This window comes from Larimichthys crocea, chromosome III (genome assembly GCF_000972845.2).
Source record: "Larimichthys crocea isolate SSNF chromosome III, L_crocea_2.0, whole genome shotgun sequence".
Classification (NCBI taxonomy): domain Eukaryota; kingdom Metazoa; phylum Chordata; class Actinopteri; family Sciaenidae; genus Larimichthys; species Larimichthys crocea.
In genome coordinates this window covers 36,392,465-36,416,769 of record NC_040013.1, presented here as the reverse complement: position 1 = coordinate 36,416,769, position 24,305 = coordinate 36,392,465, and the positions used below count along the sequence as shown (strand labels likewise).

Below are 24,305 nucleotides of genomic sequence, written 5' to 3'. Positions count from 1 at the left end.
ATTTCTCAGTGATCTTGCGCAGCAATTAAATTTGCACTAAAAGAATATTGCAGATACTTTATGAATGTTTTAAAAACCAAATCACATCAAACACACTTGAGGTGAAGGAAAGTGGATATATACAACAATATTAGGATTATACCACTATTTCTCTTTTTAATAAGCCAAATGTGAAATCTACATCACTTCAGCGTGGTTAAGAGACTTTTCTGTGAGTTGCACACAAAAGTGTAAATGTAATGTAAAAGACAAAATGTTGCCTGTGCCACACTTTTCTAATTTGAAATCACTTGTTTCCACCTCAAACATGATTGGATATGCTCATGTCAGGCTAAGTTTCTCTTTTGTTGCATCAAATTAGATTCCTGTTCATGCTGAGCTTGAGGCTCAAGAATATAGTCATAAAAAAAATAAAAGTTTGAGTAACTGACCGATTATTAAGTTGGATTCAAGCTCATTGGGAAACAGAATAATGTTTAAACTCAACTTTTTTGGAATTAGACTGTGCCTAAACTTTCGGTCCTGAGTCACGTTTTTTCACTCTACAGCCAGAAATGAGAGAAAAACACACACACATAAAGGCTGTCACTCACCCCCAGGTCTATTAGTGTTCTAACTGCAGTGTGTGCAGCCTCCTCCGAGCAGCTCTCTGTGAGATACAGCACAAAGGCGCACATGAATCAAGAAAACAGACAGATATCCAATATAGAAAACCAGGTCGGGATAACGGAACAAAGCCATTACCAGTGGGATTGATGGAAATTTTATACTGAGTATTATTGAAGATACTCATTTGGGTACTTTCTGATTGTCTTTGTTTTTTTTAAGAAGAAGAGATGTGATGAGAGGAGAGGAGCTGCTCTGTGTTTCTTCTCTGGTCGCATGTTACAACACAGGATGAATCAGTTTGAAGTTACAAAAAAAGGGAAGATCTTTGTTTGTTTGTGGGTGTGCATGTGTTCTCTGGGGTGTCAAGTTGAGCTCACCATAGTGCTGTTTCTTCTTACTTGCTGTGTCACACAGATGGGAGTGTATCTGAGCCACAAACTCTGCTTCTGCAGCAGAAAATGCAGCAGACATGAAAATAGAGCCAATTATTCCGCAAGTGGGCAGAGTCTGCTGAGATTTCATAGTTTAGTGACATGCTATCATACTATATATTTATAACTGGTGGGTGGTTCAGCGGGTCACTCCAAATGGCTTGGGGTGAAGCATAAATATTATGAATCATCAGCATTCATGTGGACCTAATGTGACACGAATGTACGAGCTAATCTGTCTCTGCTTCGAAGAGAATAGTTAAAAAAAAAAAAATCTGAATCAAACAATTAACAAAAATGTTAATAATTCAAAATTTTAACTTTAAAAAGCAAAATTCAAGTGTTGCCAAGTTACGACAGGGCATGGTCCCTTAAACATACTGTGCACGTACCCAGCAGAGGTGTGTGTAGAAGGTCCAGTTTGGTGGTCGCCCAGCACAGCGTCCTCAGATGACCAGATAGCATACTGCAGAGGAAGAAGAGCATCTCTGGACACTGACTGGACTGGCTTATCTACAGAAGCAGAAAGAAAAATGATGAAGATGGAGGGAGAGCAGGAATAAAAGAGCATTTTCCACTACGTAAGTTGGTCTATCAGGCCTGAAAAAATGATACTGCTGCAGGATACAGAGGTACAATACTACACAAGTACCATCTGCCAGAGCAGCATATTCTCGTGTGGGTTCCTGAGGTTCAGTTCTCAGTGCTTTTCATGTTCACGTAGACTAAAACTAGTCAAAGACAACGTATATTGTAGGTAAAGGGGATAGACAAACTCACCCCATGTCTTTAGAGGACATTTTCCAGAAATTTATAAACAAACATAAGCTCTAAATTTTAATTTAATATGAATCCTTCCCCTCGTTTTCTTCATCAGTTTTTGTTGTAGAATCTAATTTCATGTTGTTTTCATCCAGGAATTTATTTCACGGGTATTTATTTCTGATGTCCTGTAATCAGTCTCAGCTGATTAGGATGGGAGCAGACCAATTTCCACAATTTTACGGATTGATAAATTGAAACTTAACCCAGTCTTCGTTACAAAGCCAGTGTACACGTAAACATAACACCCATGTCTGATCCCAACCCACGTCATCTTTAGGAGAGGCTTGCCACAAGATTTTGGATCCTGGCTGCAGGGATTTGCCCCAGTTAATGAGACTGGCTCAGATACAGGGTTCAAATTCATCCTAAGGTTGTTGGATGAGGTTGGAGTCACACAAAACTCAGAAAACTCATCAAAGCTGAAATTAAGAATTCCCTTACAGCAAATAAGAGATACATAAACATATGTGGACAGGGGAGTCCATGTTAGACAACTTGCACGACTCGTCCATAGAGAAACCTTTCATCTGTTTGAGACATTCAGAAGCTGGAAATCTACTTCAGCTCTGCATTTATGGATTCAAACATTTACCATGGAGTTAAAGGATAGATCTGGTAAATGAGGGAGGCCATAAAACAGAGGGATCATTAAAGCCCTTTATGAATAGTATAATTATAATCGTGTAAATAGATGGCCGTTTATATTGTAGACTGCAGCCAGTCTTGTGTTGCTCATTACACAGCCATACAAAACCTTTATTAAAGTGTAAAGCCTCTCAAAGGATGGATGCTCACACCAGAACAGCTTACTGGACAGGCTGCAGCAGATACAGTATAAAGGGTTTCTTCTGCTAGTCAAACATTAAATATTTCACAAATATGTTTAAATACATCAAGAGTTTTTTTTTTCAGCATGACATTTTGAATGGAGCTCATCCAATTTTTCAGTGAGTGCTCATCATTTAGCCAATGAGGCTAATTCAAACTGTTTAAACAATCATTATGTGAATGTGCAGCTTCAATACACAGCAGAGAAAAGAAAGAGAACAATAGTCATTAGTCAGTAGTTGAGTTTTATGAGGAGTAAAAACATAATAACAATAATAATAAAAAATCAGCAGCAATTAATAAGCAGATTTAAAAATAAAGTGTCTCTATGGTAGCATGTAAAGATATAAACCCTGGTATATTGGCCACTATCGGCTCATCAGATAAATCTGTAGTGCGTATGTTTTGAGAAATAACCAAAAATAACAAAGAAATATTTGATGTAATTAGTAAAGAGTATTGTGTAACTTTTCAAATACAACCATTTATTGTCCTGCTCAGTACATATCTTCAGTCAAAAAGGAACGTTAATGCTGACGCCACACCGAGAAAGTTAAGTTTATTTTAAGATGCATCAATTTAAGCAGTACATCCTTCAGGCTGCATGGCTGAGTTAAATAAATAACCTGATATACACAAGCACAAAAACAAATACAAAATTTAGGTTTCTGGAAAAAACAGTTCTGCATGTCAGTGAACAAAATTAATCTTTTTAACTTCAGGTGTTGAGGCATAAATCATAAAATCATTATTAGTGTATTACTGTTGGCCTGCTTTGTGAGGCAGCCTGAAGTGAATTTAGCCAAGTTAACTGACAACAGGCAGCAGAGAAGAAGGTGTGAGAATATTTTCCATTGTTTGCTATGGAGGTGTTTGCTGTCCTTGTTCAGTGCCTGAGCTGAGGGCAGCAGAGCTGAGGTAACGCCTCTGCTGCAACGAGAAGAACAACGAGAGCACTGGCGGGAGAAAGTTAACAGATTATAGCTGAAAAGAGTAAAGCTGTGTAAACATTGTGTCTTCCTTGGTGGATAAAGCTGAAGTCAGAGAGAGGATTTTATACCAGTGTGGAGGTGGTAGTGGTTTTACTGGACTACTTAGTAAGTCGACTTGCTTGAGGCACTGGTAGGCAACTAGAACAAATTTGGGATGTAAATCTGATGATTTTAGATCAAGATCGTGATCCAAGGCTTCTACAGTCTACTTTTCAGGCAAAACATAGAGATTATGGTATTTATTTAATAGTTTGTGTGAATACTTACATTTTTCTAGATTGCCCACCCCTATTTGGATGTATTCTGTATAGTTTACTGCATAGTTTGGTTCACTAAGCAGCATACTAAACAAAAACAGAGCTAGTGCACACAGCAAGCTCCCAAAAAATATTAAATAATGTAATAATTTAACTTCAAAGCAATCAGGCATCCATGTGAACAAAAAAAACGGCTATCCCAAACCAAAGGTTTGCCTCAAGAAAGTTCTGGTAACCCGTACAATGACTCAAGATGGGAAAGAAAGGCTTGACTCAGGCCATGTATAGCTGGGGTAGAGAACTGCTGACCCGGATTATTGTTGAGTGGTGGAAAGAGCACTTTGAGGAGACCCAGTTTGAGGATTGTGATTGTATTCTCAGTGGGTGCTGCCAAGGTTGCTCCTTGTCTCTGACCCTATTCATGATAGTCATGGATCTCAAGATGCAGTTGGGGTGAGGACAAAGTCCGATTTGGGAAACTCGCATTTGAATCTCTGCTTTTTGCAGATGACCTGGCTGGGTTGGCTTCGTCAGACCATGACCTTAAGCACACCGTGGAGTGGTTTGAAACTGGGTGTGAAGCGGCCTCGATGAGAGTCAGCATCAAAGCACTCTGCCAGAGAAAAGGTTGGAATACTCCCTCTGGGTTGGCAGTGAGTTAATGCCTCCAGCAAAGTATCGCAGGGGCTTGTTCAAGAGTGACAGAAAAATACAGTGTAAGATGTACAGATGGATTGGTGCGGTGTCAGCATTAATCTGGACAGTGAACTGGACCATTGTGGGTAAGAGCTGAGCCGAAAGACAGAGCTCTTGATTTTCCAGTCGATCAATGTTTCAAACCTCATCTATGGTCATGGACTTTGGGTAGTGACTGGAAGAATAAGATCACAGATTTAGAGCTCACTGAAGGGATTATATAGCCCATCTGGCTTTTAAACACATTGAGAACTCCCAGAAGGAACTGCAAAATGTTTCTAGGGAGAGGAACATCTGGAACACCCTGCTAAACCTGCTGCGACTACGACCTAATCCCAGATGTGCAGATAAGAACTGATAGATGATACAACAGGCCATCTTGTGTCCAAATCACTGAACTCATCTCTAAATGGTCACATTAACATGGCACTGAATGTGAGTCTGACAGTCTATTGTAGTACAATTACATGTTTTTTTAAGTACATCATATATAGTGTCTATAGCTTTGTGATGGTGGGTGTTTGTCATTTTCATCTGTATTTGCAGTCTTGATGCCTCACAACAGCTATTAATGATTTTCTCTACTGGAACATAAAAATAACATGACATCTAATTGTCTGAACTATTGCATGTTAGATTGGGAGTTTTTAATATATATTGTGCTTGTTTTCTGCTGCAAGAACTGCACTCCACATGTCTATTAAACCATAAGAACACACTGTGGTTGGGTGAGAGTCATTACTGTTTGGGTGCCTTTGAATGTGAAAAATGAGCTTCACTGAGCTTCATTGCATTGATTGCTGCTCTTTCTTGGTGTAGTTTAAGTTTTACATGTACTGTCATGAGGTTGTCACCTCAAAGCCACTTCACAGTGTGGGTCACTAATGTATCTGCATTTAGAGCACTGGTCTTTTGGTCCCTTTGGAAGTTGGTTAGCAGTCTTTTGTTGCATATAACAGCCATGACAGCGAGGCTTCTTTTAAAGCTGGCACACACTGCTAATTATAATTCAGGTTACATGACTAAACCGTGTAGGTGCTTTTGTAATGGAGATTTGGTAATCTTCAAAGTTTTTTTTCATGTGCTGTTTTGGGTATTCTTGTACATGCTCCGTAGGCGTTCACCTAGGGTGCCATCTTCCCTTCATATAACCTCTGGTGCTTCTCTAAAGGCATGTGATGAAGCCAGAGTGACTCCTCTGTACCTTGTATGAATGCAGATCCTGTTCCTCACAGTCAGAGTCACTGTTATAAGGATCGTCACTGGTGGTCCAAGTCAGAGCGTCCTTCTTCCAGACATCACACTTGGGAACCTCCCTGGGTATCTACACATGATGGAAGGCAGAACAGACAGCAGCATGCCAGGCTATAATTCTTTGTGCAAAAAGTCTAAAGCCATGTGTGACCGACTTAAAATATTTGTGTTATGTGCACATGTATAATGGGTTTTATTGCAAAATAAAAGTCTGACACCTCATTTTATTATCTAATATGGAGCCGATATGAAGAAAAGAAAGCTCTGCACACTTATTGCACATTTAGATCGTTCTTATTAATCATTATCTTGCTTTATTGTCAGTTTATGGTCGCTTTCTGTGTATTGACTCTGTTCTTGGTATTTTCTTTCTCTTATTCTAATAAACTACTTACTCTTGAGGGGAATATCTGACTTTAGCTGCTGAATGCATCACTAGCTTCATCGCCCAGTCGCTAACTGTGTCTGACAACTTTTTCACTGCAGTCAAACACGACATTATAAAAGTGTTTCGGTATGTTCATCACTACAAGTGACCTCTTTTAAGGTTTCATGTTGTTTTCACACCGTAATTTATAATAAGATATGTGATTATAATAATTAAATTACAACTGTAAGGCAAATATTACAACCCATATTTAATCATAAAGCCAAGCTTTCAGTCATTAAACTCTATCAGGGAAATGTTTGTCAAAAGGAAATTTCAGAGCTCATCATGGAAAATAAAATGTGAGAATCTTCTTGTTTTCCCTGTTTTCTACAATATTAAATTGGGTTTTGGACAAACCCAAACAAACAATTAGTTAGTTCTCTGTGCTTTTTAAACTAAACGAATAAATCATTCAGTGTCAAGATAATCTACAGTAAATAAAGTATTAGAAATATATATAAGAAGTAATTAAACTCAAATCAATCAATTAAAAAAGTACTTTATGAAGAGAAAAAAGTATTTTAAATTGCTATCCAGATTAGAGCATGAAACGGGCCGACCCAAAGTCAGGCCCGACCCGAGCCCGGCCCGGCCTGTTTTGATTGACCGACATTATTCAAATGTGCGCATATGGCATATCAGTCAAGAATGAGTCATTTGCGCAGATCGAAGCGCATCACATGATCGCTCATTTACCGCGCAAGTCATAACGCAAGCCCGAGCCCGGCCCAGGCCCGATTCAAATGATAAAAATTATGCCCGAAACCCGCCCAAACCCGCCAGGTCTCGTCGGTCCGACAGGTTCGGGCAAAGATTCCCAGCTCTAATCCAGATCCCATTTTTTAAAACAAAGCAGCATTAAATTATGTAGAGTTTAAGAAAAATTGTCCATTTATCTTACTTCTTCCATAATCAGGATGCCACAGCGTACCAGACTGTCAACTGCATCCAGTGCGAAACTCTGGGACGACTGACAGGGCTGGAGAGGGAGAGACAAAGAGTGAAGAACAGGTGAGCCAACTGGCGGATCAAGGTTAGAGGCACAAACAGCTTCAGCCCATCACATATCTAAGCAGACAGCTGACGAAGAGTATAAGGTGTGTAGTAGAGATGTAACAGAGATCAGAAGATGAGAATAAGAGATGGCTGGCGAGCAGGTGCGATAGTTTTCCGTGAGGAATGGGGCAAAAAACATAGCTGCAGGCAAAAGAGACAAGAAAGAGAGGCTGCTGAAATGAAAGTTGGGCAAACAGAGAAAGGAACAGCATTTCTGGCACAGATGCACAGCCTTTAAAGACAGTCTGATGGAGCACGTACATACACAGCCGCACACAAAGGCACACAGATACACAGTATACACACACACACACACACCATTTGAAAACACTCTCTGCTAGAGATAGAGGCAGCAGAGCAGGATGAATGGCTGTTCAGCTCCATTAAACATCCATTGAATGAGACACATTGGGGTGTGTGTGTGTGTGTGTGTAGGTGTGTGTGTTTTGTGTGTGTGGGAGATATGAATTCAAACCCACTGGCATGAAGCCCGGAGGCAGAAGATGGCAGAGCTGCAGGGCTCTCTCCGTCAGTTCAGATTGGCAGAGCACCACATCGAACTCCATGTCATCTTTCACCTCCTTCCCGTCCACACCGCTGCTCCTCACCATTGTGACGCCACTGCTGGCCACCTCGCACAGCATGGCTGATACTGCACATGCTAAGAACAAAAGCACACATTAATATTCGATCATTTGCTCCAGATCTTCAAGCACAAACACCAGGTGAGATGACTGGTGGTTGGTATCATCAAACGTAAGTAGGCTTGGGTTTGTATCTCAGCAAAACTATCTCAAATCTGAAAGATGGCTTGGCTGAAACATGGACACATACGCCAAGCTTAACATTTTCAAGTAACATCATGTTGTATCTAAATTCTAACTCAATATCATCAAATTAAAGAATGGCATTGATAAAGCAGACATCCCAACCACACACACACACACACACACACAGGAAGGAAGCTGCTATCAATATGCGGGAGACTCCCAGAACTTTTGGCCCGCTGCACCTGTCACATCTCTATTCCCCACCAGGGGGGCACGCCCCACGCACTGAGAACCGCAGGGCTAATGGATCAACTCCATTAGCCCTGCGGTAGGATTTCCGCCCTTTAAACAAGTGTTATCTCTTTATTTGTACTTTTTATCCTTCATATCCTGCTTTCATGTGCTGGTGGGAAAATCCTGACATCTAGATTGTTCTCATCCCTAAACAAGCGCCTTCACACTCCATTTAGATACTGAATCAAAGCTCGGAAGACAAACGCTGAATACATTATTACACAACAATATATCTGATTGAAATTATTTTTTCATCACTTGAGGATAGCAGCTACGTATTAATCTGCTACGCAGATGCTTTCAGCAGCTCACAGTCCACTGCCCACCAGCTTCACTTCCTATACAACCAAAACAAGGCATGCAGGAATAATGAATCATGCAGGAGAAGTAGCTTCCTACACTTCAAAGCACCACATTATTTTTAACTCCTCCAACAATACTAAAACGGGGCTGCATTATATGAGCCTTCACCCTAGTCTGTCTGTTAGCATCATATCTAGAAACAAAACAGCAAATATTTAAGTACATGCTGCATTGTAGTTACTGAATTTGATTGTAGATGAGATAATAACAGTGCTTACAAATGTTAGAAGTTAGCATGGAGCACTGCACAACACAGTACTTTTAGTGCATGGGCAAGTTCTTCCCTTTGGAACAATGAAAGTGCAGTGCAGTGTAGTCTCTGTGTCAACAGGGCAATTCTATAAAGTCCAGTCTTTTTTAACTGAACAGTAAAACATTTATTTATTGCAGGACTGTTGTATTAGACTTTTAGTTATGTGCTCCAAATAAACTTGCTACAGAGTATATATTACAACACCAAGTTAATTTAGTTAGACAAAGCAGACTCTGTCTCTCACACACACAATTTATAATGCAACACTGTATTAATTAGAATTTTGATTAGATTTCATTAGATCTTTTAATTAGATTAGATCAAAAGTTGTCAAACAGCACACTGTAACCTTAAGAAGCCTGGTTTGTGGTAAATCAGCGTATTTAAGTTGAAGTATGGTCTCATATCTGTTGCCTGATTTCTAGGATTGATTCACTGCTTAGAGGAGCAGCACTTGATGTTTCATATCTACACATAAACAAGCTGGAAATCAGAAGATAATAACATACAAGAACGGACAGAGTTGAAACCAGCTGAAAAACTGCACTGCACTGATGACCTGGCCTCACATCACCTGCTTCTTTTTTTACATTTAGTGCTGCTGCTTGTACAGTACCATGACACTGCTCAAAGCCAAGCACATTGAGAATATCAAGCACTTAAACTTTAAAAATGTCAAAGTTTCAGACTGATTTTTTATACTGACATGCCAACAGTCAGCGCTACAGCCAAGATCTCCCACGAAAAATAAGGTGCCTGTGGAACACAAGGTCTCGAGATGATATTTAAGCTTAAATGTTACAGGCAAAATGTTGTCAGCTACACACTATATATGCATCGAAAGTCACTTACCCCCAACAGCTTCCAAAATGAAGGTGTGTGTGACAATCTGGGCCTGGAAGGTGAGATGAAGTGTAGCAGCAAGAGAAGGACGGGGCACAATGAAAGGGTCTTTGCTAGAAGGAGGCAGACATGGACCAAAAGGAGAAATGGAGATAGAGGTTTCACTGAAAGGGATATTGGATAAGCACAGTTTTACTTTATAAAGCTCATCAGTGTTCTTTGTTTTTCTTTCGACAGACATTAAACAAACCTAGATGGCACTGCAGCTATGATGAGATGAGGGGCGAGCAGAGAGAGGGAATAGTGGATAACTTCCGCCAAACTCCCCCCAAAACCGACATCTTTGTTCCTGAACAAGACTTCCTCTGTGAGCCAGGCCACATCACGACACAGCAGAGATGTACTCGTGCCCTGAGGAGGAGAAAGATGGAAAAAATCAGACACGAGCATTTACCATCTGGTGACATTAGTTAGACACAGGTGGGTATGAGTCCGGAAATCACTCTCACACTGTAATAAACTAAAGCCAAAACCAATTCTGTTTATGAGCCTTTTGGAGGATTGATGGATCCTTGGAGGGGCAGGGGCAGATTTTAACAGTGACAGCACCAAGGGGGGAACTGCTCAGCAAACACAAACACAGGGATGGTGCTTGTACCTTGCGGCGCCTGTACAGCAAAAGACTTGACACCAAACTGGTGGACATCACAGCCATGCAGGAGGTTGCAGCTAGAAACAGAGAACACACACACGCAGTTCAAAGACAATGTGGCCAAATTTGCATAACATTAAGAGAGATTTATTCATCACTCAGGGGTCTATAAACCTGGACCTACAGTAGATGAGGTGGAGGATGATAGCGATGCTCAGGTCTCTCTCTGGATGAGTTGGCTCTTTGAGTTCAGAAGCATAATGAGAAGAAGGCAGGAGCCACGACATCCTCCTCCGCCCAAACACACTGTTGGTCCTTCAGGGAAAAAGTGAGATGAGGAAAGATGAAAAAAGTATTGTAGGTCATCTCAACTGACTTATACTTGGCTATAGTTTTAATTCTCAGGATTTTCTTGAAAACAATAACCATTTAATGTAATTAAATTGTTAAGTATTGTAAGTTGAGGGGTGGATGGATGCATGACCGCTTTATTTAGTTGTTTTTATTATTAATGTTGGAGTCTGTCAATCCTGTGCCTTCAAAAGTAGGAGGGACTCGCATGAAGCGGTTCATGCATGTAATCTAGCACAATTTTATCTCATTGCTATCAGCCTCAGTGTTTACTGTTTGCTATTTAGAGCAGCCACAGTGAGCTGTTAGGTGAAGAGTTGCAGACAACAGGCTGCACAACTCCTCAGCAAGGAAACTAACGTCACTGTGTCCTGCTGTTGGTGTGGAAGGCCAATTATTGATTGACTTTTTTATTCAATCAAAAGTTTGTTTGACAGCACTCACATACAAATAGACTAGCTGTTCACCTGATGTATCTGAATGCCAGTTTAAGTATTATTTACTCCAGCTAAAAAAGGGAACCGCTTCATTTAATTATATTGCATTGAATAAAAAATCATTAATGATTTATTTACTCTTATTACAACATTTGTATCTAAAAACTCTGAGATGATTTATATAATCTATATTTCTGAGATCAAAAGGAGTGGGTGAAATAACAAAGTAGACTGAGTGGATACAAGCATACAGAATAGCAGCTATAGCACTCAAAAATGGAGGTGTGTGATATGTTATGAGCTGCTTATCTGACGCTGCGCCAGAGTGATATGAGCGTGTTGTTTATTTGTCTTAGCTGTGCATGTGTGATAGAGGGACAGTGCTGTATTAGAGAGTTGCGTCTCATCTGGCAGTGTTCACCTCAAACAAGAAATAAAACAAGTGCTTTCATGAGAGGATCTTTAATTTTCATTATAGTAGCCCTCACATTTGCTGCATTTTTTATACGTGGGAATAGAAAAAGCTGAAATTTCAGCAGCCGGAGGCAAACAGAACGAGAAAGCATTGCAGACGTGCTTTGTTAAGTACCGGGGCCTTTAAATGTAGACATGCACAAAGGACTGCTCACATGCTGATAACAATCCAATCTAACTAGCCCTCTATCACTTGCTTTCTCTTTCACTCGTGCAGTTTTTACCCCAGCATAATGCTCGTTTTCTCTCAGAAGAATTAAATATATGAAGGGAGAAGCCACTTTGCTCGTCAGAAGCCAAGCAGAGATTGAGCGAGGATGTTATTTTCTTTCTGTTATCTTTTTCACAGGCAGACTGTGTAATGTTGATGGTAATTGGACCGAGCCTAAGAAGATGAAAACTTTCATTGGAGCCTGTATCGTGTCTGTGCCAGATCCGAGGTTTAATGGAAAGTTTATCTTCAAAGTTTAAAGAGAAAGTAACTTTTCAATTTCACAGATGTTAGATAAAACTCAAGCCAAACATGAACCCCATTGTGGTTTGTTCTCATATGAGCATTCACTTGTGCATAAAGGTGTGTACACAGGTGGTTTGATTACCTGTTGTCGAGGATAACAGGCAGCAACAAGTCCTGTAGAGGGAGCCATTCATCCACTCTGCACCTCCCTGACTCACACATCTCCTACACACACAAACACACAAAAGTACAGATGCACGCATGCACCCTCAAAGGGCTGCAAAGTGGTATCTCTGAATCATTCAATATTGATGCTCTGCTAAATCAAGCAAAGAAAATTAGAAAAAGTTTGCATTAAAACTTTTTAATTCAAACTATTATTGCAGCAGCCCATTCCTCTATGATTATGATCATCCTCAGCTTCACTCAGTTGCAGTACATAAAGGTAAAACTAATGCTGTCGGCGATAAATCTTACTATTGTTACAACGTTCAGTTTTTGTTGAAACTGTTTTAGAGAGAACTTTGGGATAATTTTGGAGGCTGCTGTTTGTGGTTCTTTTGAACTATACTGCATTATACTGAGAGGTATTTCTGATTCTATTCCTGGATGAACTAAATACGCTCCACAACTGGAAGCAAATGCTGGCTCTGTTCAAACAAACTCTGGCCAACAACAAACGATATCAAAACCAAAACTACTAAAACATTCTGGAAAACTTTCAGCAGCATCCTTTTGGCCAAATTCAATTACAGCAGCCTACAAGTTACCTTAAAGCCCCAATGCAAACTATCCTCACTCTGTCAACAGTTTCTTATGGCAGTAAATATTCATGTATGGAAATGCAACATCTTCTCTGTTTCACAATGCCTGAAATTCTAATATTCTCTTTTATCTAAATAAGGACAAAATTATTTATATACGTTTGAAGTAAGGATAAAACAATTAATTAAATTAATTAAAAACTAATCCAACATGTATTTGCTGAAGGTAATGTAGTTGGTCCACCTCCAAGTTTAGTGTGATTTAGTACAAGCCTTATTTGTTGCCTGTCTTACCTCACCTGTAAATCAGTGGTTTTGAATTTGGGGGCTGTAACCCCACAAGGGGTCCCAAGATAAATATGATGGGGTCACAAGATGATGATGAAAAGATAAAAAGGTAGTAGAAAAATCTGGTACAAAATTGTAAAATAATCATCTAACTATCAGAGGTAGGAAAACACCACTTTTAGGCCCACACCTGTGGTGAGGTGTCACATGTGGCTACATTTTAAAGGGTCGCAAGCCAAAAAGGTTGGAAACCACTTCTGGAAAAGATAAGCAGGCCTATGGTTATATTGATTATATTCTCCTTCTGCTCTGTACCTTGAGAGAAAAGGGCTGAGCAAAGTGGATCCTCACACCTCCTCCTGGCCGCCTCCAGAGAAGAGACCACAGCAACGGCAACAAGGAGCTTAAGCCAACCTGTGAGGATATATAAAATGCACACACACAGACACACACATTCACAGAAGTGCGATTATATCATAATGAGGCCTTGCCTTCAGGACAGACATTACAGCAGCAATATCACTAATGAGCAGTTCCTAAGATGTGCACCATGATAAATAGCCCGTCTGAGAGTGTGTGTATCAGTCGTGGAACTGTGTGTACAGTACTCTGTGTGCACTGTGTGTGAATGACAGAATAAAATGGTGAGGCGAGGACCTTATTATGGCAATTAACCAAGAGTAACACCCACTCTCCAGAATTGTCTCAAAGTGCAGATAACAGGGGGCAAGACTAATGGGGACTAATAGCAATCACTAATAGACTAAGAGCTTTGAAAAAATTAAATGCAAACCTTAACTAATCAACTAATGCTGGCCAGTGAGAGTTTAGAGTGCAAAGTTGTGAAACAAGACTCATAGTTGTATTCTGGATCTTTACAGGCTGTTTTGTTTTCCCATTAAAGCAGGATTAGAGTTATTTTTGACACTGCTGCTAAAATACAGATATCTATATCTAAAATATAGATACTGCAACATGAAAAAAGTTAATATTAATAGACTTTGTCTTACTCTTATTTGGGGGAACACCACACTCTAATGTTTTGGTGGACATTAAAAGAGTGAGTTATTTTATTGCCTTGTATTCAGTGACTTATGCTGTGGACTAACACATTTGTTTACATTTTAGCACCATTAAAAGTCACTGGATTATTTTAATACTGAGGAAAGCTTAAACTTGTGCTAGTTATAGAGAGAGTGTTTTTCTGTGAAGCAGATTTATGGAAGATACTGACACTTCCTCAGAAAGTCTAAGTCACATTGAATCAGAAAATATGTGTTTATCTGTGTGTTCAAAAAAAGAAAATTGGGCATTAAGCTTTTAAAGTACCTTCATTTCCTCCAAGAACTGTGTCTCAGAGTGTTGGACATATTGATAAGTAGGCTATAGCCAAACTACAATAACTGACTTCCTAATGTTTTTAGAACAGTGCTTGTCCTCTTCACCTCAGACAGCATCTTTGCTTCTTTCTCCACGACCCCCTGAGGAGGCACACTTGACAGTTTGAAAATCTCTGCTCTAAACAAAACATGTTCACTTGCTCCTGAGGACATTACAAATGGCTTTTATTAAGTGGTGTATGTGTGTGCTTGCGAGTGTGTGTTTACACTGATCCACCTGTATGTTCTTGGTCTTGGGCACACAGTCATAGGAGATGCCCACAGGGACCAGACTGACATCAGGGACAGATCCCTCTTTGATGAGCTGTCTGATGCGAGCCAGCCACTGGCCACCTCGGCCAGACTCCGCTGACACACCAACACTTAGCGCCTGGCCCTCATGTAGCAGCTCACGTACCAGCTGAGGGAAGAGGAAATTGGAAGGGGAGAGAGAAAGACGGCAGAGACAAAGGTCTGGAAATCCTGGCAGAAGGGGAGCAATTAACATAAAATGCTTGCCATGCATTTCTAAAATATACATAAGCAATACAAAACAGATTTTGGAGGGAAAACAAAGAGCAGGGCAGCAGAGGGAGGAGAAGTCAAAATGCAGGAAGCAAGCAGGATAAAGAGATGAAATAAAAAGAGACTTTGGGGGACACTTCATGACATTCAGAGACATTTCCCTTGCCCCAAGTACTGTTTTCCCCTTACAGACAAGGGAAATTCAATTACCATTGAACAGCAGCTAAGCAGGCCTACACTCAATAAACAATAAAGGTCTATTAACATTGAAATACAACCAATAAACAAGCCTGCTTTCTCACGCACAGTCAATATGCTTACTCACATAAATGCACAATGAAAAAAAAAAAAAAAACTACTCACACTGTCACTCATAAATAACCTGTTTATGTTCCACTGTGGCTCTAGCCTTGTAGATTAATGTCAGACGGACTGAGCCGTTTTATTGAGCCGTATAGCACAATATTGATCTTAATAAAGCAAGTAACTCCTCCAAATGAAATACGTCTTTAGGCAAACTTACACAAAGCACAAAAGTGCTCCCTTGCTAGATACAAAGATAAAGGAAGGTATTAATGGAGGACTGGAGTTGATCATTGATGAAACACAGCTTTAGACAAAGAGTGCAAGGAAGGTACTAGAGGAAAGTGTGATAGATGGAAGAGACAGGGAGCCTTTACAGGCCACATTAATCACCAAAATAAGTGAAAAAAAAAATCCACAAATTTCTAACTTTCTTTATAAAAATAGAAACAACCTGCTCAGGCCTGCCAAGCTCACACAATCAAACTAGCCACGATTCTTCTCATTTCTCCACCCTCTCCTCATTGCTTTGTCACTCCGACAAACTCGAAAGCTGCAATCTCTATAGCAAAACTCAGACCTCTTGGTAATTTTGTGAATGAATAGGGAACAGTATGAGATTGGGGAATGAGGGAGAAGATGAAAAGGTAGGTTGTATTCTGACTGAGGAGCTCACTGTGATAACACTCCACCACAGAGAACAATGAAAAACATGTGCATGAGAGCGAATATGAATTGAACTGACGGCACATACACCAAACAGCCAAATTACAAGGACAGGTATCTTTTGCTTACCCTGCAATTTTATATAATTACCTGCTGTCTATATTTTTTTCAAAAATGCATTAGCAACATGTTTTCTGATTCATGGCCCAGTGCTTCGTTCCCATCTACTTGTAAACAGACTGTTTTTTGGTTCACATACGCAGCTAATGAGGAACTGCTCCAATTGTCAGGCTGGAATGGTTTGTACCAAGAGGGTGTTTTTATGGTTGGTGACTCTGAGAAAAGGGTACATGAAACCTGAATTAGCTTTTGACTGTTGAAATGGATATTTGCATATGTGTAAACAGTGGCTGGAAGCCTTCCCAGGGGAGCTTTGCAAAAAGGGCTGGAGTTACTGAACTTAACTGATTTTTAACTGATTTTATTCATGTTTTAATTTGAAACCCAAGGTACATCTTTAGGTGACTGTAGGTGGAAGGAAGTGGGCATCACTCCATTATGATCAAGGCTAATCTGTAAAATAGCCTCACGTAGTTTCTTCAAATTAATATTAAGTGACCACGATACTTAAAATAAATAGATTTTAGATAGGGTTTGTCGGTCCACCACTTTGGTCAGAACTTTATTATCTCTCTCTTACAATTCAGTGGATTGCCATGACACTGGGTAAGAGATATGCATCATCTCCATCATATATTGATATTATATCACTACTGGATTAGACCAGATTACTATTTAATTTGTCCAAAAATGTAGTCAATGACAACTACCTGTGAAGACATCCATCATCCTCAGACCTACTTTCTGCTACACAGCAAATGTTAGCACACTAACATATTATTGTACACAGGATACCTGGTAATCATCAGCATTTTAGCATGCTCATCGTGCATGCAACATGTTTTGTTTTTGGGTGCTCATCACTGAATTACTTCTACTACATTGTACATTATCGTAACCTCAAACCACTGAAACACGGCAGACTTACAGAGGTCATGACCATTGAGTACAGACTGTCCAGCTCAGCGTCCTGCTCAGTCACAGCAGAGGGCGGCAGGAGGACCACACCTACTTTCTGCATGATTGATCTAGAGGACAGGAATAGAGAATACTGTATCTCAGATATAACAAGTTTAATTTAATAAGTTTGGAGCAATAAAGCATCTTCATACTGTGTTTTAAAATTTAACTGACTGCTGTGAATAAAAGCCATAAATTCAGCCTTCAGCCTCTTTATTTTTGGCAAAAAGTGTGTGCATTGTTTGACGGGGAAGATACGCCATGTTCTGCATACTTGTTATCTCAGTACAACTTGCTGGGTTTGTATGCGGGTAAGACTATACCTTAGGGAGTAGCTGTTAATCTGGAGGGGAGATACAGTGTATGGGACTCTCAGGTTGTGGCAGAGAAGCACCAGAGGGATGAGAGCACAGTCCATGATGCTCTGACGCACATACACGTAAACCAGCAAAGATCCCTGAGTTACAGAACAGAAGCAGCTTCAGATAAACAAGATTCTTCACATTGTCATTCATTACAGAAAACATGGTGGACTGTGCAGAGGACGGATTGGTGAAGTGTTTCTGTGGTCTTGTATTCAATCAAAACGATAACCAAGCCCTACAAGTTTCAGATAATATCAGAAGACTGGAATGTTGACAAAAACTCTAATTAAAAAAAGACTTATAGAGAGATTCATAAGATTTACAGATTTATATGTGCGGAGTATGTTTCAGTGACGACAGACATACAGTATACAACAGCATATAATGAGCAACAACAGTTCTTGTTGTTACAAGGCACGGACACATGACTCAACTGCAGGACTGCAGGAATCTGGCACTGGGGAAGGGGAAACAAAGGGTTTAAATACACAGGTGATTAGGGCGTGACAAACATAAAGCAAGAACCTGGGAGACTGGAGTAGGCGGAGCAGGGACTGGATGTGACACTATTCTGTATGTGGTTCTTCATCTTTTGACTAGCATTTGATTTTTTTACTTAATTATAGAGAGATGAAGAGTTACTATCACAAACTCAGTTACACATAGAGTGAAGTCAAAGCAGGGCAATAAAAAATGATTGTACTTTGGTTAGCATCACTACAGTAAAAAAGCTAATAAAGTCTGCAATAAAAGTGCTGCAATAATAGCAAATGTAACTAGTCAAGAGTATTGCTTAGTAATTTGAAGCCATGATGAAACTATTTTATTGCTTTTTCATTTTTGTTTGTCATCGTTTATCTTTCCAACAAACCTGTCAAGACTCTCACTCATTTATTATCAGTTACAATCACGTCATATGAATTAGTTTATTATTAAAATTTGGTAGACGTTAAATAGATGGAAGACATGTAATTCATGATGAGAGTGCCACAAGCATCTGCACAATGAAACATGTCCTTCCTTATACTAATCCATCCATCTATCATCTGTAACCACTGTTGGCTGGGGCCTATCCCAGCTGACTTAGGGCAAGAGATAGGGTACACCTTGTACAAGTCACCAGTTCATTACAGGGCACACAGAAACAAACAACCATTCACACTACACAAATCTGTGTGAAATAAATGTAAAAATACGAACAAAATACGAAAAACACACCGGATGAATAAAGACCTGAACCCATTTTACACACAGTCCTCCTATTTCCAGGTTTCAAGAATGCACTAATGAAAACCATGAGCATCACTAGAATGATTTCCTGGTGGTTTTGTCTTCATTTATATAACAGACTACATTTCAGTGAGATCAAAGCTAAAGACACAGTTCACTGGATCCATTCATGCCCATCTTGCACAGCAGCCTGACTCAGACTTATTTACTTTATTTATTTAGTCATCCATGTAATTAGAGTTGTGTAGTCTTCAGTAAAAAAAAACAACTCAAAATAATTAGTACAAGTAAGTAAGTAAAACTCCAAGGTTTTAGCTATTTTTTTAAACAGACTTTTAAAAGTTACCATACTTGAAAAACACTGAAATACTAAATATTCTTACATTTTTGTTGACTATGACATGTAGTGTATGTGTACAGATGGGGCTGTAGCTATTTATCAACTCATTAGATGTCAGAGCACAGCCTAGTTTCACACCCTGAGAGTGGGACCAAAACATCATAGTATCTGTGTTCAAATACAAAATGTTCTTTCCAGGACAAATTGACACTAGCTAGTAGCAGTTCTGGGCACATTTACTCATCTGTGAACAAAATAGTTAGGACATTTTATCTGCATATGAGACTTGTACCTCTTGTGAGGCTCTGTGCAAAGCTGGCAGATGGTTGAGGTTAACTTGAATACTGTCGAATATGGAAGCAAACATCTTCAGCACCACCCAGCCCACGAACCTATTCAGGAGTGGATAGTGGTTGGAGAGATGTATAGAAGAACAGTAGAAAGAAAAGGTTTAAGATCAATCACTGGAGATAACGAGGAGAGAGGGACAATGTGCACAAGAATAATGATATATGTTATAATCGATAGATAGTGGTGAAGCCAAGAAGAAATGCCAATAATGGGTATCAAAGTGAGGATTGAGTTAAGTGTGACAACATGTAAATGAGATAAATGGGAGTGCAACAAAGTGCAGATACAGTAAGATAAATAAAGAAACTGATGACATCAGGCGAAACTGAAAGCGATAAAGAGGGGGGAGCGTGTGAGGGCTGTAGAAAGAGACGAAGACTGAGGATGTAAGTACAGGGCAGATTTTGACGACTAAAAGAAAGCCAAAAAAAAAGTTTCTTAAATAAAAAAAGAAAATCTAAATCAAAAGGTTTCCACTCCATTTCACAAGACATTTGCAGAAATCCAATACTATCTGTAGCTACAGCAACAGGCTCTTAAGACCTGACAGAGTCATAACACCCAATTTCAATTCAAAATACAACACGCATCTCTTCACGGTGGGGGTGGGGGGCGATCGAAGTGTGCTACATGTCCTCCACTGCCCGTGGCCGAGTTTATGCCTCAACAACTGTCAGTCATCTTGAAGAGCAGGACGACTGGCCGAGCATTACTATGCACCCGAGTGTAGCTACACATGAAATATTCAGTGAAATAACATCCATGTTTAGTAGCACAGTATACAAACCATAGAGTCTTTGTCTTGTCAGGTGGCACCAGGTTTATGAAAACTGTACCTAGTGTTTTTATTTCTCACATTTTTATCTTATTGCTGATCACCGTCATTTTGGCCATGTAGGGGCCCAAGAACTACAATGTTAGGTGACTGCCAGCTGGTAAGCATCAGTAAGAAAAAATCCCACAACGAACTGTGCAAGAAAATATAATCATATATATTTTAAATCTAATCCCAAAGCCTCAAATTCTTCTCTAAAGATAAATTGGATTATTTCATATTTATGGTCTATTTTGATGAATTTTTCAGCAATGGCATCAAACTGCACCACAAATTGTTTCTGACTGGCTTCTTCTCCAAAGTAATGGCAGCTGAAGCTCTTGGGTATATCGATACTTTGAGGATAAGGCTGGCAGTACTCTTTTCTTATTGTCAACAAATCCCATGAAAAGGCCAAAAGTCTCTCTCTCAAAACCATCCCAGTCCATTTGAACCTTTGAAAATCATGAATATAAACTTGATTTAAAAACAGCTGGGCACTGTAGTTTTTAAGCACACATGACTCAAACAATGCATTTAATTTTTAGCCATAGATTTGGTGCTCTGCTGGGTATTTATGGCAGACTGACTCAAAATAGACGACAGGGCTCATTGCTTGTTAATGAAAAAACATGTCTAGTGCAACAGTGTGGCTCACTGATGTGTTTAATTGTTTTTTTGACAATGATGGAGGATGTGTGGCACAGAGGAATAAGATCAGGATTTGGCAACACAATGCTTGTTAGATCAATTAATTATTGTCTTTGGTCTTCTAATGGGATTTGTTGACAAGACAAATACAGAATATCACCAGATTTATCCATTAAGTTGCAACAATTTAAACTCATGGCCACAACAAATCCCATCATATCACTATGTCTTTTAAAAACACCGGGGAATGTCATTAAAAGAAAGCTTTCAACTAGTGGCTCATTGCAACTCTATTTTACTTCAATCACACTGGTAATGTAGAGCATATTAATTTCTTGTTACTGCTAAGCGAAAGGGCTGCATAAGTGCAGCTTTAAATCAATACACATACGTCTTTTATTCATGAATAAACAATAAACAGCAATCTGTGAACTTTGCTCTTTGCCCATGGGGCCACACACATAAACAAACACAGACCGTAAGAGGCTCGGGATGATGCAGGTGTTAATGAGGGGGAGGAATGGTGAGAGGCGGTTGATCTGCCCTCGGCTGTCTCCCCCCTCTGGTGCATTATGCTCAGCTGTGAGCGCCTCCTTCACCCTGAAACACATGGTCACAGGACAGCAGAGTTACCACAGCACAAAGGCTCTTCTGTGCTACACGCAGGGCAAACACCCGTCTTCCAGTAAGACAACAACAGCTCTGAGTAAAGAGGTTACATAAAGGTTAAACTCAATTACACAGAAGGAGAGAAGACAACAAATATATACTGAGGACTTGGTGACAGAGATAGCTAAAGTGTGACGACAGTCCAAAGTTATTCCACTTCTCTCCATTTACTCCGCAGAGACCCCATGATCGCTTTCATTTTCTCTCTTTCTTTGTCTTTTATCTCCTCCTTTCTCTTTCCCTGTGACCAGAACTGCATTTTCTGTATCTAAACATATCATTTATTTACTCTCCTCTGGCATCTCTCCTCCTGTTTCTCTTTCTCCTCAGGTACCTGTTGCTCTGACAGACTCTCTCCAGTCTGTTGTTAGCAGGGCTTGCGTAAACCTTGCACCCACTCACAAACAGCACACAGCATACCCTCCGCACAAGCCAGCCTCGATACCTACGATGGAGGACACACAGTTAAAAGGCAGACAATGTGCATGGGTGAGTTGTGCTGGGACTGAAAAGCCTTGTTTGTGTTTGACTGAGTACTGAATACTATCAATACCTGGTGTGCGTCTCGTTGACTTTCAACAAGTCATGGAAGCCGAGGAAAAAGTTTTGGCCAGTCTTCTTGCTCTGACATGACCGAAAAAAACAGACAGATAACGTGGGTGTGAGCGTCAACCCAGAATGAGCTCTCTTGGACACAATCCAATTCATCGTAGGAAAGACACAAGCAGCTAAAGGCATTTATGGAGACATCCAAGAGAGTATCTTTATATTCACTAAACAAGATTAGTGCGTCATCCAAATTCAGTACATTTCAGTTGCTCAAGTCTCAGAGTAATTTTAACGTGAAACCAATTTCTGCACAAAATTACATTTACTGGATGGTATCAACATGCAGTCTACCTCTCATCTTATTCGTCTAATTTTTAACCTTCTCTGGCCTCAATGCTGCACACTCACCAGACTGTCTGGGGTGCACTGGTGGCAGCACTGTCCAACGATTGGTCTGAACTTTCCCAGAAAAGGAGGCACCAACTTCAGCGTCTTCTTGATCTTCAGTTCCCATGACAGCTGAGACAGACAGAAACACAATTACACATTGTCACATTCACAGAGATTGCAACTACACCCAGTTGTTTATTAGCTACACCCTAACTAAAACTAATGCAGTCTACGAGTCTTCTGCAAGAAATGCTACTTTTATGAACATTAAGATAAGATTAGAGAGGTGTTTATTTGATTGTATGGTCATGTTGGAGGATATAGTTTGTGATGCTTTTTAACTGCATTAAACTGAGGGGTGTTTCATTTTGATATAACTGGGGTGGACAAAATAAGACAAACACCGTTAATGTAGTAATTAATGGTGATCGGACTCTAACTTTTAACAGGATAAACCAGTGTGTCTGCATACGTGTAACCATATGAATGTACTTTTCTTCTACAGTAACCTGATCTCATTGTTTCAAACAACAAATCAGGTTTCTCTAATTGGTATAGAGAATGAGAGAAATCCAATTTCTGCATCTAGATTCCTTGGCCATGTCCAGTAAATGCATATGTGTGTTTCTAAGCATTTTTATGTAAACTTGTGCCTGACTGACGGTGACTGCAGATTGGTGGGAACAAAGGAGATCATTACACATAACAATGCAGCCTTAATATTCAAAGTAATCCCACACACTGAAACTCACGCAAAGTAGCCTCAAAAATGATTGAATGAATACAAATGTTGTTTTTTTTCCCCTTCTAAAATTAAGACAATACTTTTGTGTTATAAAGAAAAGCAACAGCGCCTGTACTCTCACTGCACCATTAGCGCTCTGACATATGCTAAAAATAAGCCATACTTCCACATTAAGGTCAGGGGTACAGAAAAAATCCGATTATTGACCTGCTCGGATTTGCATCAGTGCATGTAAACATGTTCTCTCAGTCGATAGTCTGTTGTGTGCAAGTAAGCATCGTGTCTGACAAGCTGAGAAAACATGTCAGTGGCAATAAAATGTCATATTATTGTCTGCAAGCTATATTTGATTTTACCAGCTCTTCACAAATATAAACAGGACTAGTAAATTAAAGGAGGGAAAAAGACAGCCAGTTTAAATGCTTAAATTATTTTCTCCTGAATTTCATTTGGACTTTGATGTGATTTCTCTGTTGCAAGGATTGGGTTAACTTTGAATCCATTGGAATGTTCAATAATTTGCAATGCAGTAAATATTAATACAGGGCCCATGTGAGACCCAGAATCAAGCAATCAGTGCACATCAGGCATAAACAGCTCATGTACTGAAGCACCAGCAGGCCTGTGTAGCGTATACTAATCAACCAGACTTAAGGTCTCCTGCAGCAAGTTGACTGCTGGTCAGTTGTACAAATATTTGTGTTATGATAAAACACAGCGAGCAACACCAACGATAACCACTAATTACCATGCTGTTTGTGTGTGAGGGCTGTTGCTGCGCCTGAAATGAAGTGTTAGTTAGGATACAGATTGATTACGCTGTTTAAACAGGAGCTAATGAATATCCCTAAATCAATAAAACTTTCTCCTGGTTGAATGATGATGATGGATTCTGAAAACCAGAGCAGCTGACTGAACCAGAGC

At 39.8% G+C, this 24,305-nt stretch overlaps 1 protein-coding gene across 7 annotated transcripts in view; it reads right to left on the bottom strand.

Moving 5' to 3' along the window:
- gpat2 (glycerol-3-phosphate acyltransferase 2, mitochondrial) overlaps positions 1 to 24,305 on the bottom strand; it is a 107,189-nt gene that overhangs the window by 2,813 nt on the left and 80,071 nt on the right. For all 7 annotated transcript variants that reach the window (XM_027277147.1, XM_027277134.1, XM_027277141.1 and 4 more), the window contains 20 exons: positions 22,655 to 22,765; positions 22,251 to 22,321; positions 22,032 to 22,142; positions 21,506 to 21,628; positions 19,505 to 19,604; positions 17,601 to 17,734; positions 17,246 to 17,345; positions 14,942 to 15,124; positions 13,640 to 13,738; positions 12,415 to 12,497; positions 10,738 to 10,868; positions 10,560 to 10,630; positions 10,152 to 10,312; positions 9,911 to 10,014; positions 7,858 to 8,039; positions 7,224 to 7,301; positions 5,843 to 5,962; positions 1,433 to 1,553; positions 987 to 1,055; positions 594 to 649 (listed from right to left, as the gene is read on the bottom strand). In XM_027277147.1, the coding sequence (XP_027132948.1) occupies positions 594 to 649; positions 987 to 1,055; positions 1,433 to 1,553; positions 5,843 to 5,962; positions 7,224 to 7,301; positions 7,858 to 8,039; positions 9,911 to 10,014; positions 10,152 to 10,312; positions 10,560 to 10,630; positions 10,738 to 10,868; positions 12,415 to 12,497; positions 13,640 to 13,738; positions 14,942 to 15,124; positions 17,246 to 17,345; positions 17,601 to 17,734; positions 19,505 to 19,604; positions 21,506 to 21,628; positions 22,032 to 22,142; positions 22,251 to 22,321; positions 22,655 to 22,765 (2,208 nt within the window). The remainder of the gene's footprint in view (positions 1 to 593; positions 650 to 986; positions 1,056 to 1,432; positions 1,554 to 5,842; positions 5,963 to 7,223; positions 7,302 to 7,857; positions 8,040 to 9,910; positions 10,015 to 10,151; positions 10,313 to 10,559; positions 10,631 to 10,737; positions 10,869 to 12,414; positions 12,498 to 13,639; positions 13,739 to 14,941; positions 15,125 to 17,245; positions 17,346 to 17,600; positions 17,735 to 19,504; positions 19,605 to 21,505; positions 21,629 to 22,031; positions 22,143 to 22,250; positions 22,322 to 22,654; positions 22,766 to 24,305) is intronic.